A 15,058-nucleotide genomic window follows, 5' to 3' on the forward strand; every position below is an offset into this window, starting at 1 on the left:
TTTCACAAGGCTGCCTAATTACCTTGTGAGGGGTTTGTTGTTATGTGGGATTTTTTTGAGTTAAGGAGTCCAGATCGTAAGTGCAGAACAAGACAGAGTCACTCAGGCAAGCCTTCCAGCCCTAAGAAGTGTTAAAGCAAGGTTTGCTGCGCTTTTCTGCAGCACTGTATGAGAGTTCAGGATCAAGTAGTTTCTCTGATTTCGCTTGAAACACCGTTTGTAATTCTTATTTCATGGCTGTTGGCAATGTAGGTGGAGTTCTGTTCAGGAGAGGTAAATGATAAAATTTTCAGATGTACATCTGAAAATTAATGCTGGAATCAGGTATGGATAAATTATTCAGTAAGGCTTTCTGAATGGCTTAGCTCCATGCTTCGTTATTTCATGCCCTGTTTAATCTCTGCTGTTTCTGTTTCTGAGTATTTAGAGATGGGCTTAGCAGTAGCAAGTTCAGCTTAACACCAATATTTTTCGTCAGGATGCGTTCTGTCAACAAATCATTTCCATTCAAAATAGCTAGTGTTATGCTGTGTGAGTTATTACTATATTAAATAATCTGTTATAAAGACCACTCCTTGTGTGTGAGTTCAGCTTCCCTTAGACTTGCAGGAAATGGTGAACTCCCCATTTGAATTGGCCAAATTCTGATTTGTGGTGTTGTAGCTAACATTTTTCCTGTGCTGTGTTTGATTTGTTTGAGAACTAGAAATTAAATACTGCTGTAAGGCAGAAGACATGTGGGCCCATTAATTAAACCCATCAGTGAACTTCTAAGTGTTGGGCATTTGCTGCTGCTGCATGTGGTTTTTCTCATGTCTTTTTGTAATGTCAGCTGACTGAGGTTAGAAGGTCAAAAATTTTCAAAGGTTCACTGTGTTAGGAGATAGTTGTTCTCCAGCTCATCTGGAATATTTCTGAAATTGAAGACTTCAGGAAAACAAATTTTGCCAGCCGTCCCCTCTCCCCTTTGCATTTTATAGTATAATGACACCTAAACAGCACTGACACGTTTCTTAAAAAAAAAAAAAGTTCTCTCAGCTGTTGAAACAAAGCAATTAATTGGAGTTGTGAGTCTGAGCAGGGGGGTGTATGTTCCTCATGAGCTCAGGTCTTTTTAAAGCCACATGAGGAGCTGACAAAGCAGCGTGGTGTGCCTTAGAAAGCTGAGGTGCAGGTGTGGGGAGGTGCTTTCTGACTCTGGTGGGGCAAGAAAAGAACATAATTCTGAGGTTCTGGGGAGAGCCCTGTGAGCTGTGAATGGCAAAGGAAGGATAAACCCACACTGAGGTGTCACTCTGCCTCCAGCATTGTCTTTATTTTTGTGACCCACTGCTTCATTATCCTGGGGTGGCCAGCTCCTCTGAGATTCAGGTGCCAGCTCTGGAGCAGGGAGTTTTGCTTTAGGAAGCGCTTTTCATCTTACCTCACTAAGAATTTTTGCCTTTACTGGTTCTTCTGCTAGGCTTTAACACAAAATTAAGTTCCTTAATTAGATATTCAGAAGGTTGGTAACTTGATAATTCAAATCAGTACTGTGCCATGGAAGCAAATACATAGTAGTGAGGTAGTCAAGTATTGTGCTTCAAGGATGAGCTAATCAGCTGTCAGGCTCAGAACACTTTTTCTTTCCTTCCATCACTTCCGTCAGTAGTCAAATAAAATCTCAACCAGCATTGCGTAGTGCCTGCAAGTGGCTCCTGCAGTCACGGGGTGTTGGCTTGCTTCTGTACTTGGAAATGTGGAGTAACTCTATTAACATAAATAACTCTTGTAGTATGCAAATGATGTGAGTTTAAATACATTTAAATGCAGATTTGTACTGCCTAATTTCTGTCCCAGGTCATGCAGCATCCAACAGAAGGTGGCCAGGTTCTCAGCCTTTTCAGCAACATCAAAGAGGCTGCAGTGAAGGTAGCGGAAATCTGGATCTTCTCCTTGTCAAGTCAGCCAATTGACCATGAAGACAGCACTATGCAGGCCAGCCAGAAAATCAAGTCTACAGGTAAGAGTACAACCACATGTTCTGAGGACCAGTGTCTTCCTGAACTAGCTGGAGTTAAACCCCACCTGGGCTTAGATGCTTCCTGGGACAAATGAGAACTGGTTTGCACAAGTTGATGTGTCTATAACTGATTAATGGAAAGAAAACCCATTTTGCAAACCTGTTGCTGTGTGAGCAGGAGTGTGGCAGAAGGCGGGGATTGAACTGTCAGAGCTTCTCCTGAATATCACACCAGGCCTGAGCCATCCAGCAAGGGATAGCTGTGTTCTCACCAGCACTCTTTCAGCATTACTGGTGGGTGTTTTGAGAACCTGTAGCTTCTTGCCTGGCTAACAGTGTTGTATTCAGGAGATTCACATTTAAGCTACTCTTCCAACTCTTTCCTTTGAGTATTTTACGATAAATCTCACTAACTTAGATGAGGCCTGCAAACCTGCAACGTGTTTTGCTGTGGACTGTGGCCTCATTTAGAGAGTGTAAATCCATGGTGTTGTACACCATATAGGAAAGTCATTTGGTTTCTACTTGTGACAGTCTTTTTATGTGGTACCAGTCTTCTGCTCACTACTAGAAGAGTGGCCTGTTGAAGGTAGTGCATGCAGGTGCTTGTATGTTGTTGCCTGAGGCGAGGCAGCTCACCTGAAGTGTCATTTCAATACAAGATTTAGACTCTCCTGGCATGTCTTACCTGCTTCTTTAAGCCAGTTACGCCCATGTTAGGGGGGGAAAAGAAACTTCTGTTGTGGAGAAACCTCTTTACTTGCTGCTCTCTACCAGGTGGTTCTTTCCAGGCTAAAAGGGGTGGTGTTTCAAGGAGCCCTGTCTGTGTGCTGATCCTTCCTTCCTATTAGATGTGTGTCTCCTTGTTTCTTACATCCAGGCAGTTCCCATCTCACTGGTTCTAGCACAGACAGAAGATAAACTAGCAGGCATCTCCTTGTGTGCCTCCTTTCTTGATTTGTGACTGTTAGTTGGCCTTCTCTGCTTCTGAGATGAGACTGTCCCCTCACAGGATGTCTCCCCTCTTTCCTTTCCTTTCAGACAACTATTCCGAGGAAGAGTACGAGAGCTTCTCTTCTGAGCAGGAGGCCAGTGATGATGCCGTACAGGGCCAGGTACTGTTTAGGGCATGGTTTCTCCACGTGAGAGCTTCAGTAAAGTGTGCATGCTCTCAGCTCATGCCTGAAACTAAAAGCCTATTTATTTAGCTAACCATGACAGCACGAGACTGTCACCAACCATTTAGCTGCAGCGGCAGAAGGCCTGCACAGTAACCCTTTTCTTCTACCATGCTGTGATTTATCTGTTCACATGTTTGGACCTGAGCTCCCTTTACACAGTAAACCGTCATCCTTGTGTGTTTCTCTGCTTAATGGTCTAGGCATCAGTTGATTGCTTTTGTAGTGCTGATTGGATTCCAAGAGCCCAAATAGATCCCTAGCTGTAATTAAAGGGCCAGTGGGGTCTGAGTCTTCTTTTGCAGAACAGGTCCTTGTAGAGAATGCCCTGGCTACATGTGAGATGCTTTTGAGTTTGAGTCTTACTTGCCTTCAGACTCTGGCATCACCTGCCTTCCACCTCTTGGAGGGTACTGAGAGAGGAACCCACCAAAATGTGGGGCTGTGACTATCCTTGTTCCTTGTAGAACTAGGGCTGTTTTGCTTCTCCAAGCTGTTATTCCTGGCTCTCTGCAGATCTAGATTCACTTCCTTTTCCCTCTGCCATCATAACTGCGATTAAGGCAGATGCTGAAAGCCTGGAAGACAGAGCAGCAGGTTCATCTTCATACAGAGAACACTTTTAGAACTTAAATGCTCATGTGTCCCCAAATCACAAAGGTAACACAGGAATCCTCTTTCTGTTCAGGACTTGGATGATGATGAGTACGAGCTGGGGAAGCCCAAGAAGCAGCGGAGATCGATAGTAAGAACGACGTCCATAACCAGGGTCGGTGGAAATTAGTTTTACTAACACTGACGGGGTTTGGCCAGGATGTGCAGTGCATGTGGCTTATGGGAGCAGCAGTACTAGCACGCTGGCCCAGCAGAGAGCTTGGGGGCATGGTCACAGCATGTGAAGAGCTAGCAAAAGCAGACAGTTCAGGGCTTGGGGCTGTCCAAGGTGTGTGTATGTGCTGTCTTGAGTGTCCTTTGGCTGCAAGGTTAAGGAGCTCCAAGAACCATGTAAGTCTATGAAATTCCACCCCCATGAAGAAGCTAGTGCAGGATCCATGCTTATGAAAGTAGCTTTAAGTGAAGGGAAGCTCTTCTGTTTGTGCTCTGCACGGGAGAGGCCAGTGGGAAGGTTTCAAAATGAAGTAGCTCAGTCAGGGGCTGGAGCTTGGTAGATAAACCTGAGGTGGTGCATGTGGTGCTGAGGCAGAAGTAGCTGGATGTTGAAAGTGTTGGCAAGTCACACGCAGCTATCCACCCTGTCACAGCAGGCATGTGTATGCCTGCAAAGCTGCGCTTTGTGTGGAGCAGATACTTGTGCTTGACCACGCCATAATGCAGCTTTCTGCTTACACAAGTGTTTACGCACATCTTTGATGAAACCTAGCCCTTCCTGGTGATTCTGAGTTATTGTCTTTTTAGACTTAGTAAGTTTGGAGATCATTGTACCTACTGTGAGCCTATTTCTGAAATCCATGTTCTGATAAGGTCTGAAATAAACCGTATTTTGACCTGAACTGACACTAAAAAGATCCTCTCTGTGAGACCAGGAGCATGCTAGTTCGTATCCTTGGTGTCCCTAGTATTGTTTTCAAGAGTCAGTAACCAGCCAGGACAAAATACACCACTTGGTTGTTAAGCAAGCAACTTCCTTACAATAAGAATAATGTCTTTCTGGCCCTGGCCTCTGAACTGATACTGAATCTCCAGTGTGTGGGGCTGCCACAAAACTGGGTTTGGTGCTGCCAGTTAAGTTAACATCAGCCCAGCTCCAAACCTGGCCTCCTGTCTGTGAACTGTCAAACCATTCAGGCCAGCAAACAGCTTTTGCCAAGTCACCTTAGCTACTGCATGCTGTGTGTCCTGCCTCTGCAGACTGCCGTGCTGGTGCAAGGGGGTCCGCATGATGGGCGGTTTTGCTTGGCACCCTGAGCCAGAGGACAACTCTCACTTGTGAGAACGTCTCGGTCTCACAAGTGCATTGGGGACAGAAATAGGACAGTCTTTGGAGAGTCTTGTTTGAGGCCTGGTGGATTTATTTCACCTCAACTTCAGCTGTCTAGAAGGTGGCTGCAGCTCACAGGATTTGAGTTTAGAGGTAAAGGGCTAGGTGTGGAGGCGTGGGGCAGTGTGAAGTGTCTGAGGTCAGAGTGGGAGTAGGCAGTTGGACTGCAAGAAGAGCTCACGTGAGATATAGGAGAGCCAGCAAATGAGCAACTTTCTTTGCTTAAGAGTGGCCTGGTGCCAGCCATTTTCCCCTCATTTTCCTCCTGACACAAGGATGCCACCTCAAATGGTCTGTACCAGCACTCACGCCTGGGCCCATCTCATCTTCCTTTTCTTCAGAGTGTGCATATTAGGTTGGTCAGTAACAGACAGAGGAGGTCTGGGCAGCGTATGGCAAATCTCAGCTGTTTGATCCTGCAAGAGAAAGCGAGCTCCTGGGGGCAAAGGAAGTGCAGCAGTTTGGCTTGTGTTGTTTTGGACTGCTGTGTCCAGGATCTGGGGTATCAGACTCAGAAAGCATTTTTCTGATAGGTGACTGCTAAGGACAAGCCCCACACCTTTTCCACAGTGTTGCTAGTCAAATAAATGAGCCTTCCAGGATGAGCTGCAAGCTCCTGGAGAAAACAGTACTTCATGGGTAGAAACTATGTTTGTACTTTGGGTCAGTGGGTAGATGCCTGTGTTGGCTCACCGTTGTTAAGAATCAGAAAAGTTGACTGTCAAATGTTTGCCAAAAATATATCAAACAGGTACAGGAGGTGATCTGGCAGATAAAATAATTTATCTACTGTGGGTCCAACCAAGAGGGGTGTGCCATTCATTAGGGCCAGAAGATTTATAGTGCTTGATGGAGAGGGACCTAGTTTGTTGTAATGCAGGCAAGAAAGTATCATAGGTGTGGAAAAGCTGATTTCAACATAAGAACAGCAGAGACTTGGTTTGTGATGCCAGGAATTGTTTGATTTGAAGCAGCAGCTAGAGCACCAGTGTCAGTTGTGTCTGGGCTTCTTGCAGACTGAGGGAAAATGGTTCACTTAATGCTTTACTTACATAAAAGTGTCTTTGACTTGCAGCAACAAAACTTCAAACAGAAGGTTGTGGCATTGCTGAAGAGATTTAAAGTATCAGATGAGGTAAGAAACTCATTCTGTAAGCCTTCCTGTCTTGTGTGTTGCCCTCTGCTTGCTGCATCTTGCTTTAGTCTTCAGGAATAATCTCCTGTTTCACCCTAGTTCCCTTCATTTTGTTTTTAAGTCTGCATTGGATATGACCTTTCCTTAAACCCTGGTCTTGTATGGAGGCTTGAGGGCCAACTTTCAAATGTCATCAAACATTTTCTAGATTGAGTTTTATCAAAAGCAGATTTTGGCAACTATGTGTGTACCCATTAGCTTTGCAGACTGCTTTGACCCTTTCAAAGGCAAGTAGTCTACAGCGTGTATTGCTTGTGAAGTTAAATCCCAGTCTGTTTGATCATCTTACTAGAACAGCTAGGCAAGACATGAAAAACTTGGATAGGGATCGCAGATCCACAGGAGAGTCAGCTGTCTGGCCAGAGCTGAAAATGAGAGAGATCCAGAACCCAAGAAACCTGTATAATGTCAAATATCTAATATAAAAACATTAACATCTCAACTGGCTGTATGGCTGTGTGCTGATTTTGTGGCTTGTGGGAAAGAGTGAGTAACTCCTCATGCTTCCCTACACTTCCAAACAGTCCTGTTAGCTTCGCTGTTCTTTCCAAGTTAGCTCAGCATAGTCAGCTCCCATAGCTGAGGTCTCAGCCAGCTGAGCTGCAGCTGCTGATTTTTCTGGAGCTGCCATTCAGAAAGTAAGCTCTGAACTGTGCACAGCTGCCTGCTTACTCTGTGAAGCAACCTGTGGAAGTTTTGTGTGAGGTATCTGTTCTCTTCAGCTTCACATGTGGGTGGCAGCTGATCCTTGTGCGGGTTTCAGGCGCCTCCTGTGGACATTTTTGTCATTTCTACCTGCTTGGGTATGAAATCTGGAGGTGTCGGCAACTTTTTCAGTAAAACCCAAGATGGCTTACACTGTTGGGAGTACTGTGTTTCTGTACTTCTTCTAAGAAAGTAGTAGGGGACTCCGTTAGGGGCCTTTTTTAAAGCTTTGTTTATAGAACAGGGTTGAATAATGGACATAATCTATGGTTAATAGCTTGTTCATGGATGCTTGGTCCAATAGGTAACTCCTGCTTAACCAGACACTGATAAGCTTGACCCAAAACAAGCACTTCTCATATACTTCGTGTTCCTGTTGGATGTAATATCCTTGCAGTAGGAACAGAATATTACTCCCAAGACTGCAGTCCCCGGGGGAGCTTGGGTGATGTGGGATCGGTCTGGCTCCTAGCAGAGTCAGCGATGCCCACTTTTGTCCTGCATGTAGGTTCTGGATTCAGAGCAGGACCCGGCAGAGCACGTTCCAGAGGTGGAGGAGGACTTGGACCTTCTGTATGACACGCTGGACATAGAGAACCCCAGTGACAGCGGGCCAGAAATGGAGGATGATGATAGTGTCTTGAGCACTCCGAAGCCAAAGTTAAAGTAAGTGTGGGGCAGCTGTTGCTGGGCCAGAGAGAGCCTATGTGCAGTGCCAGCACAGATTAGATGTTGTTTCTATTCCCACCCCTCCGGCCTGTTTTTTCCCCCTCTTGACCTGGTGTTGGAGCCCTAGTGAGTGTTGTTACAACGTGAATGTCTGCTTGTGAGCTGGGGGTAGTGTGGCAGGGTCTAACTTCCCTTCAGTTGCATTTTGTCCGTGTCCCTTTTGCAGATGTTCAGCCTGCCTTGCCACCTGAGCACAGGGGTAGGAACTGCTGATAGGCAGGCAGTAGAATTAAACCATACACAGGTGTTTTGAAGAGGTGGTAGAAACAGCCGGAAAATCTGTGCTAAGGCAGAAGGAGATGTGGTTGGGAGCTGCGGAAGTAGAGGCAGGGATGGACAAGGCAGACTGTGTTCTTTCTGGAAATGCTGATAAGACCCTGTGTGGAAAGAGTCTTTGCGGGGATTAAGGAAGCAGAACTGCATGAAACAAAGGAATTCCTCAGGGCCCAAGGGGACTGACTGCAGCACATGTAGGTACACACAGGCCTGTTCTGAAACAGCTTTTGTGGGCACTGACGTATGGGCAATCACAGCGCTGTGGAACTGAGCTGGGATCGTTGGCGCAGGATCTCGAGCAGGTGCAGAACCCTGAGCTAACAGAGCCGTGTCATGTTCCTGCCGAATAAAGACTGAAAACATGAGACTGTTGGAGCTGCACTCATGCTTCTGACTGACATATGGTTGCATGCTCAGGCCTTCAATGTGGTGGCTCAGAAACAGGCAAAGCCTGCCACTGCAGTTGGTCAGTACAGTATCTGCTAAATGCCAGCTAATTACCAGGTGGCATAGTATCCTAATTAATGTAGAATAACCTAGTTGGGCTAAGAATAGATTCTGAGTCTGGAGTGACTTTTTACCTACCAGTGAGGCAGAAGGTGTCAAGGATAGACTGGAGCAGCAGTGGTAAGTGATGGGGCTGGTGGCTTTGGAGCCTGAGCCAATATATGGCCAGCTGGTAGGACCTGCCTTGAAGGAATTTGAAAGTAGATGTGTTGTGGTAAGCAGCTGCTTTGAAACAAGCCAAAATGTACTGTACACGCTGACAGCTTGTGTCCTGTTCCCTGGAGCTGTGAAGTTAACTGTTCTGGGATACGTGATTCCTGGGATATTGCTGAAATAAGAACTTACTGTGTCTGGTCCTGGGGAGACACTTTGTGGTTTGTTGTGTCCAGTTGTTGTGTTCGTATCTTGAAAGGGATGTGATAAATGCTGATGCTTGCAGGCAGGTTTTTCCTGCAACAAAAAACAAACACACACACACAAAAACGGTTCCTTAAATTGCAATTGAGTCTTGTAGCCTGGTGTCATGAGCGGCCTTTTTACAGGGAAGAGCAATCTGATTCTATGCGCTACCTTATCTCATTGAGCAAATCTGTCATTGGATCGTAGGGCTGGCAGCCAAATCGAGCTGTGAGCTAGAAATAAAAGTGCGTATTAGCACCCAAGAGTCACTTACCCGCAGGAGCAGAGTATTGGTGAGGGGCAGTAATTCTGCTTGCTGTCTTTCAGTCAAGAGCTAGATGCTGTCTGGAATGGCGTGTAGTTTGATCAGCATTTGCAAAGCTGAATCAAGAATTGCAGTGTGACACTTTGCACCTGGTGCTTGGGGTAGTGAGGACACAACTACTTGTGGGAGGTGGATGTTGGAATCTTGGAACAGGCTGTCCAGGGAAGTGGTCTGGTCACCGTCCCTGGAGGTATTTAAAAGATGTGCTTAGGGACATGGTGTAGTGGTGGACTTGGCAGTTTAACGGTTGGACTCGATTTTAAACGTCTTTTTCAACCTAAACGGTTCTATGTGCGTTCTGTTCTGCTGTGGGAAAACACTGGACCCACGTGCCCATTGTGGATTTTATGAAAACAAAAGCTGCTGTTCGGTGTGTAGTGTGAGAGCATGCAAGTGTTCCTAGTAAGAGCTTTATAAATGTGTGACAGGTGAACATGTTGGATTTATTAGATGGAGGTCGGTCAGTCAGTGTCAGGGCTAGACAGGAGTCCCTGGACTTTCTGGCTTCTCTTGCTGTCCTGGAGACCTCCCCCCCCTTTCAAAAATAGACTACAAATATTACTGGAACCATTGGAAATCAGTAAGACACCCTGGGAACGGTCATGTTGCTTTGCTGTGAATATGGTGGACTTTCTCTATTAGTGTTTTTGATAATAAGAAACTGGTTTTGGTTTCTTTGTTCAGACCTTATTTTGAAGGACTGTCGCACTCCAGCTCTCAAACAGAAATCGGTAGCATCCACAGCATCAGGAGCCAGAGAGAGCCATCAAGTCCTGTAAGTCACGTTTCAAGAAGGTTATCTATCTGCAGGTAATATAGCAGACCTGTGCTGTCTCTATTTGCAGGTGTAAATTAAAGCATCCTCTCTGAACTCCTCCAAATACTTGGATGGAGACATATGAATTTTCTGCTAAGAAAACATGTTTGTTGGGTTGGTTTGTTTGTTTGCTTTTTGTTTGGGTTTTTTTTTCGTTTGTTTGGTTTGGGGTTTGTTTGGGGTTTTTTGTGTGGTGGTAGGGCTTTTTGGTGTGGGTTTTTTTGTGTTTTTTAAAGCAAATATTGTATTAACTCAAGGGAACATCTTCAGGTTACATATTGAATACTTGCTATAGCTCCAGACTCTCATGTCCTTGAAGTGACTTGAAGGAGATGTTGCCTAGGAGTTTTAGGGACTCCTTGTCACTGTTTGAAGGAAGCTTTACCTTACTGTTGTTGGGATACTTGTCATGGTGGCTGGGAGCAAATGCCGAGGGGCAGCTCACCCCCTTTTCCATTCCCTCGTGGATGGGCCTATTAGGCACACAGACTATCAGTCCTATTCCGGGGCACTTCCTTGCCTCTACTGTGTATTGTGCATCAGCTACTGCTTTGCCACATCCCACACTAATGCAATCAGTCCTGGTGTGACCAGGAAGCACTCCTGGCCATCCTGCAGAGCTGTGCAATGTTTAAACAGAGAAGTGTGTCTTTTGAACAGCCTGATCCAGAGGGTATGGCTGAAAACTGTGCTGGTGCCATACCTCCTAATGATTTTTCTCCTCTCAAGCAGGTAGAAGTGCCTGAAAAGACAAAGAATCTTGGAACCAAACATGCAGGCGACAGTATTTCTGACACTGTCTCTTATGTAAGTTGAAACCACACTTGTTAACGTTCCTCCTGGCAGTTTGGGTGTCAACTCTGAACTGCATTCTGTGGCACGTCTGTCCGTCCGTGTAGTTGCACATGCAGCACAACTTACGTAGGTAACATTAGCTGCAGTGAAGATAATGCTGAGCTCTCCTCCAGACCTTAGTTGGAGTTTCTTGTCTTTCAGCCTTTTGAAACTGAAATGCTTTACATGGCCTTCTGTTTAAACAGCCTTTCTCTTGGTTTGAGGAAGGCTGGCCAAAAATATGCTACTGAGTATTCTCAGGGCTGTTCCATTTTATCAGGCAGAAGTATTACTTCAAGATGAATTGGTAGAAATCAAGCTGATCCTGGGGTAAAAATCCCAAAGCTCAAGTTGCTCTACTGGGGACATGCAGTTTGTAATGTTTCTCCCGTATCTTTCTCTGCTAGTTCATTTGAGTAAACTGAATTAATCTGCATTGCATGAGGAGGCATGTCCCTGGCTTTGAGCTGGGAGAGTGCCTATTCCAAATAGCATATCTGAGCACCTTTCCTACCTCCAGCTCCCTTGTGAGGCAGAGCTGGGAAGTGATAGCCCCAGATAGCCAGTATTGGCCTCTTCCTTTTGGCAGCAAGTAGCATGTCTGGAAGAGGCAGGCTGAATGTGCCCCAGCCAGAGCTAACCTGGGGTGCCTCCTGCGAGCCCTTGTGGCAGGGAGGTAGAGGGAAGGGTTTGTTCCTGATGATTTGGTTCCCTGTCTCTTTGCAGGAGTCTAACCAGCAAGCTGAGGTCCAGGAAGCTGAACTTCCTACACCAGATGTGTTTGTCGAAAAGCTCCCACCCAGTGGGAAGATCACTAAGACAGAGTCCCTCATTATCCCGTCCACCAGGTAGAGTGGTGACATAGTGTTGCACCTGCTGCAGGGCTGCTCGGGAGGTCATGGGCAACTTGCTAGCGTTTGTTCAGGATGGCCTTAAGCCATTGACTGCAAGGAGACCCTGCTTGTATTCAGGCACTTAAGTGATGGCTCTTGAGTGCTTGGTAAGTAAATCCTTAGAACCCTGAAGGGCGGCAATGCTCTGAGGTTGCTCCTGTCTCGTGTGTTGTACCCCCTCCATGTCCAAGGAAGTTTTCATAAAACTCTGGAGCTGCTTACTCAAAGATACTGTTTCTAAGTCAACATCTGATGCAGATTTTGGCCTTCAAGGTGGTTGTCACATCTAACTTATGTCCTGTTAAACCTTCCTAAATAGGGTAGTGAATGTGGGCTTCAGTAACCCCACCATATAGTTTCTCTGGTCATTTGCAAGCAAATAGATGTTCTTTTGAAGAGGTATTTTGTGCTGCTTTTCGGTGTGTGACTGCAGTTTGCATGGCTGGATCCTATTATGGTAGTATGGCCGTAGCAGTGTAGTGGTGTGGGTCTCAGCATGGGCTGTGGAAGTCTGACTGGGACTCCTGCGAACATGCTCAGTAGCTGAGCTGTGTGCTCTGCACTATCAGAAGCAGAATTAGCAGGTCTCAAGCTAGCTCAGATCTACGTGCACAATTCCCCAATGCCTCCACTCACATTGTTGAGGTTGTCAGACTGGACGATCTGGAATTTGGGGGATGTATCGGATACAAGCCAGCTCTGGAATGTGAGCATGTCTCTCTAGCAGGTCTGAAGGGAAGCAGACGGGACGTCGGGGAAGGAGCACGTCTCTGAAAGAGAGGCAGCCAGTGAGGCCACAGAACGAGAGAGCGAACAGTCTGGACAATGAACGTTCTCCAGACACCCGGCATCACTTACAGGTGTGAAGAAGATTTCTGTCTCTCGAGCCACTCATAGTTTTTCCTTTTCTCCAACTGTCTGCTGTGGTCCGTTTCATTCTGGTCCAAGTGCCATCCCTGCTGGAAAGGAACCGGTCCTTGTGGCTTCAGGAAGGAGGGAATTTATGTCTTGGCTGATGGTGTATCTTCCATCCAGTCTGCTGGGTTTTGCCAGCTTGTTGCTTTGTCATCCCTCCATAAACTGAAAACACTGGAACAGATTGTTATGATGAGAAATGAATACGGATGTGTTAAGGAATTACTCCTTTGAAATAAGGCAGATTGCTAGGGATTGCAAAAGGGAGCTGACTTGTGCAGAGCGTATGTGCCATGCTTTTGTTAGCTGCTGGACTGACTTAATTCCCTCCTCGAAGGAGATTTTCCTTACTTCTATGAATACAAAATTCCTTGGGCTACTGTTAGTTGGTATAAAACTACGTAAGTGGAAGTGCGTGGCAGAAGAAGTAATGGCCAACAAAACGAAGGTGGCTAATAGAGGAGCCTGCAGAATATTGGAGCCTGCAGAATACTGCAGTATTGAAGAAGCTGTTAAGTGACAGTCCCAGCAGCCAGTGTGGCTGCTAGCATGCCTTTGCTGATGGGATGGCTGAGCACTGGCCAGCCAGGCTGCACAGCCACCTCTCATGAATTGCAAGGGCTGGACCTGGTGGCTTGATGATTAGAGCTGACATCTTTCCTGTTCTCTTCTCTGTGTCTTTATTTCCAGATCCCCAGGAAAACAGTGTATGACCAACTAAATCACATCCTGGTTTCCGATGACCAGCTGCCAGAAAACATTATTCTTGTCAATACTTCCGACTGGCAAGGCCAGGTAAAGGCAGGAGATGTTACCTGAAGCACTGTTCTCCTTCACTGTTCCTCCTCAGGAATGGACAGGCCTTGAGCTCTACCACTAACCAAGTAGGTTCTGATGCTTGGTTGGAAGAGCAGTGGTGGTGCGTGGGGGCTGGCAACATACTGAGTGTTCAGTGCCTACAGATTGGATTTCATTTGACCAGGAGATGCTGTGGATCTTGTAAAGCTTTGCTGCCTGAGTCTTTCCACAGAGGTTTTTTCCTCTTCTCCAAAATACCATTTTTTATGGTTAGCAGGCTACTAGGAATGACTAGACCTTTGCACTCAAGAGCCTGCTTTTCAACTGTGGTAGGCTGGGACAAAGGAAGCAGGGAGGACTGACCTGTGGTTTAGGCTGAGATTTCTAGGCACAGGTGGTGAACACAGGAGAAAATATTTCAAGTCAGCTCTGTTGCCTTGCACGCACACTTGTGATCCCTGACTGCAGGTATGTCACCTCGTCTTTTCTGAGTGAGTGATAGTTGTGTCAAGGAGAACCCTGAGCAATGCTTTCTTATGCTGGCAACATGGGGTGGTTTGTTATGGATTTGGAACAAATTTTGCTCCTTTTGGAACCATAGTCTGACAAAGCAATAAAATACATGTGGAAGAGGACCAATAAACATGTGCTGGGTGACTGTTGCCTGTAGAACTTGTGCTAGGCTCATGGAGTTATGATTTAGCTTTCTTCTTCTGGAAGAACTAGGGTCTCAGTGTCTGAGACAGCAAAAATACCAGCTGAGCTACTGGTTCTGGTTTCTCTATACTTGGAAGATAGAGAAGTACCTTCTAGAGATGGAAAACACTGTAGGTTGTCTTCCAGCAGTTTTAGCAGCTTGTGCCTGCAGGATCAGCAGATACGAAGATAGAATTAGCTGGGGTGTATGGATTAGTGGTGCAGAATTTGAAAGTGTGAGATAATTGCTGACTCTCATCAATACTATGTCCACGTATACCCGAGGTGTGTGTTAACTTGTTTCCCATTAGCCGCATGGAGGGGAAACAGTTCCTCATGAGGAACGTGTGTTAGTAGCACCTTTCCCTTTTTTTAGTGTTTGAGGATGGGCAGAACATTGCATTTGTTTAAGTCCTTTTGAAATTGGAGAGAGACGCCACTGCAGTTCCAGAAGCCGGTGAGTAGACAGCATCTGCTCTTTCCCAGTGCTGTCTGCTGGGCAGTTGGCCTTCTGCTGCTGCCCTGCTCTCTGCAACCAGAAAACCCCTGCTGTTCTAGTTTGGATATAGTGTTGGTATTTGTCAAAAGGTGCAGCGTTTCCATTTTTCTAGAGGAGGAACTTTCCTTTGGCTGATGCACAAGGGTGAGGTATTTGGGAAACAGCCGTGTCTCTTACAAACTGGGCATGGGGAGAGTGCCCACGCTTGGGTGTGAGGGTACCTAGGAGGCCGGGGGAGGCAGATTTTCTTCTTGTGACAAACCGTACCAAAGAAAGGACTGTAAAATGTTC

At 46.1% G+C, this 15,058-nt stretch overlaps 1 protein-coding gene across 4 annotated transcripts in view; it reads left to right on the top strand.

Annotated features, from left to right (window-relative positions):
• The window catches only part of PACS2 (phosphofurin acidic cluster sorting protein 2), a 78,155-nt gene that overhangs the window by 37,709 nt on the left and 25,388 nt on the right, over window positions 1-15,058 (top strand). For 2 of the 4 annotated variants that reach the window (XM_086462535.1, XM_086462533.1), the window contains exons 5-14: window positions 1,840-2,002; window positions 3,044-3,117; window positions 3,869-3,949; window positions 6,255-6,314; window positions 7,588-7,745; window positions 10,000-10,090; window positions 10,862-10,939; window positions 11,693-11,814; window positions 12,584-12,719; window positions 13,465-13,569. In XM_086462535.1, the coding sequence (XP_086318661.1) occupies window positions 1,840-2,002; window positions 3,044-3,117; window positions 3,869-3,949; window positions 6,255-6,314; window positions 7,588-7,745; window positions 10,000-10,090; window positions 10,862-10,939; window positions 11,693-11,814; window positions 12,584-12,719; window positions 13,465-13,569 (1,068 nt within the window). Of the gene's footprint in view, window positions 1-1,839; window positions 2,003-3,043; window positions 3,118-3,868; window positions 3,950-6,254; window positions 6,315-7,587; window positions 7,746-9,999; window positions 10,091-10,861; window positions 10,940-11,653; window positions 11,815-12,583; window positions 12,720-13,464; window positions 13,570-15,058 lie in introns of all 4 variants that reach the window. The other 2 variants (XM_086462534.1, XM_086462536.1) reach the window with 2 other exon arrangements.

This window comes from Leptosomus discolor, chromosome 3, assembly GCF_034619465.1.
Source record: "Leptosomus discolor isolate bLepDis1 chromosome 3, bLepDis1.hap2, whole genome shotgun sequence".
Lineage (NCBI taxonomy): Eukaryota > Metazoa > Chordata > Aves > Leptosomiformes > Leptosomidae > Leptosomus > Leptosomus discolor.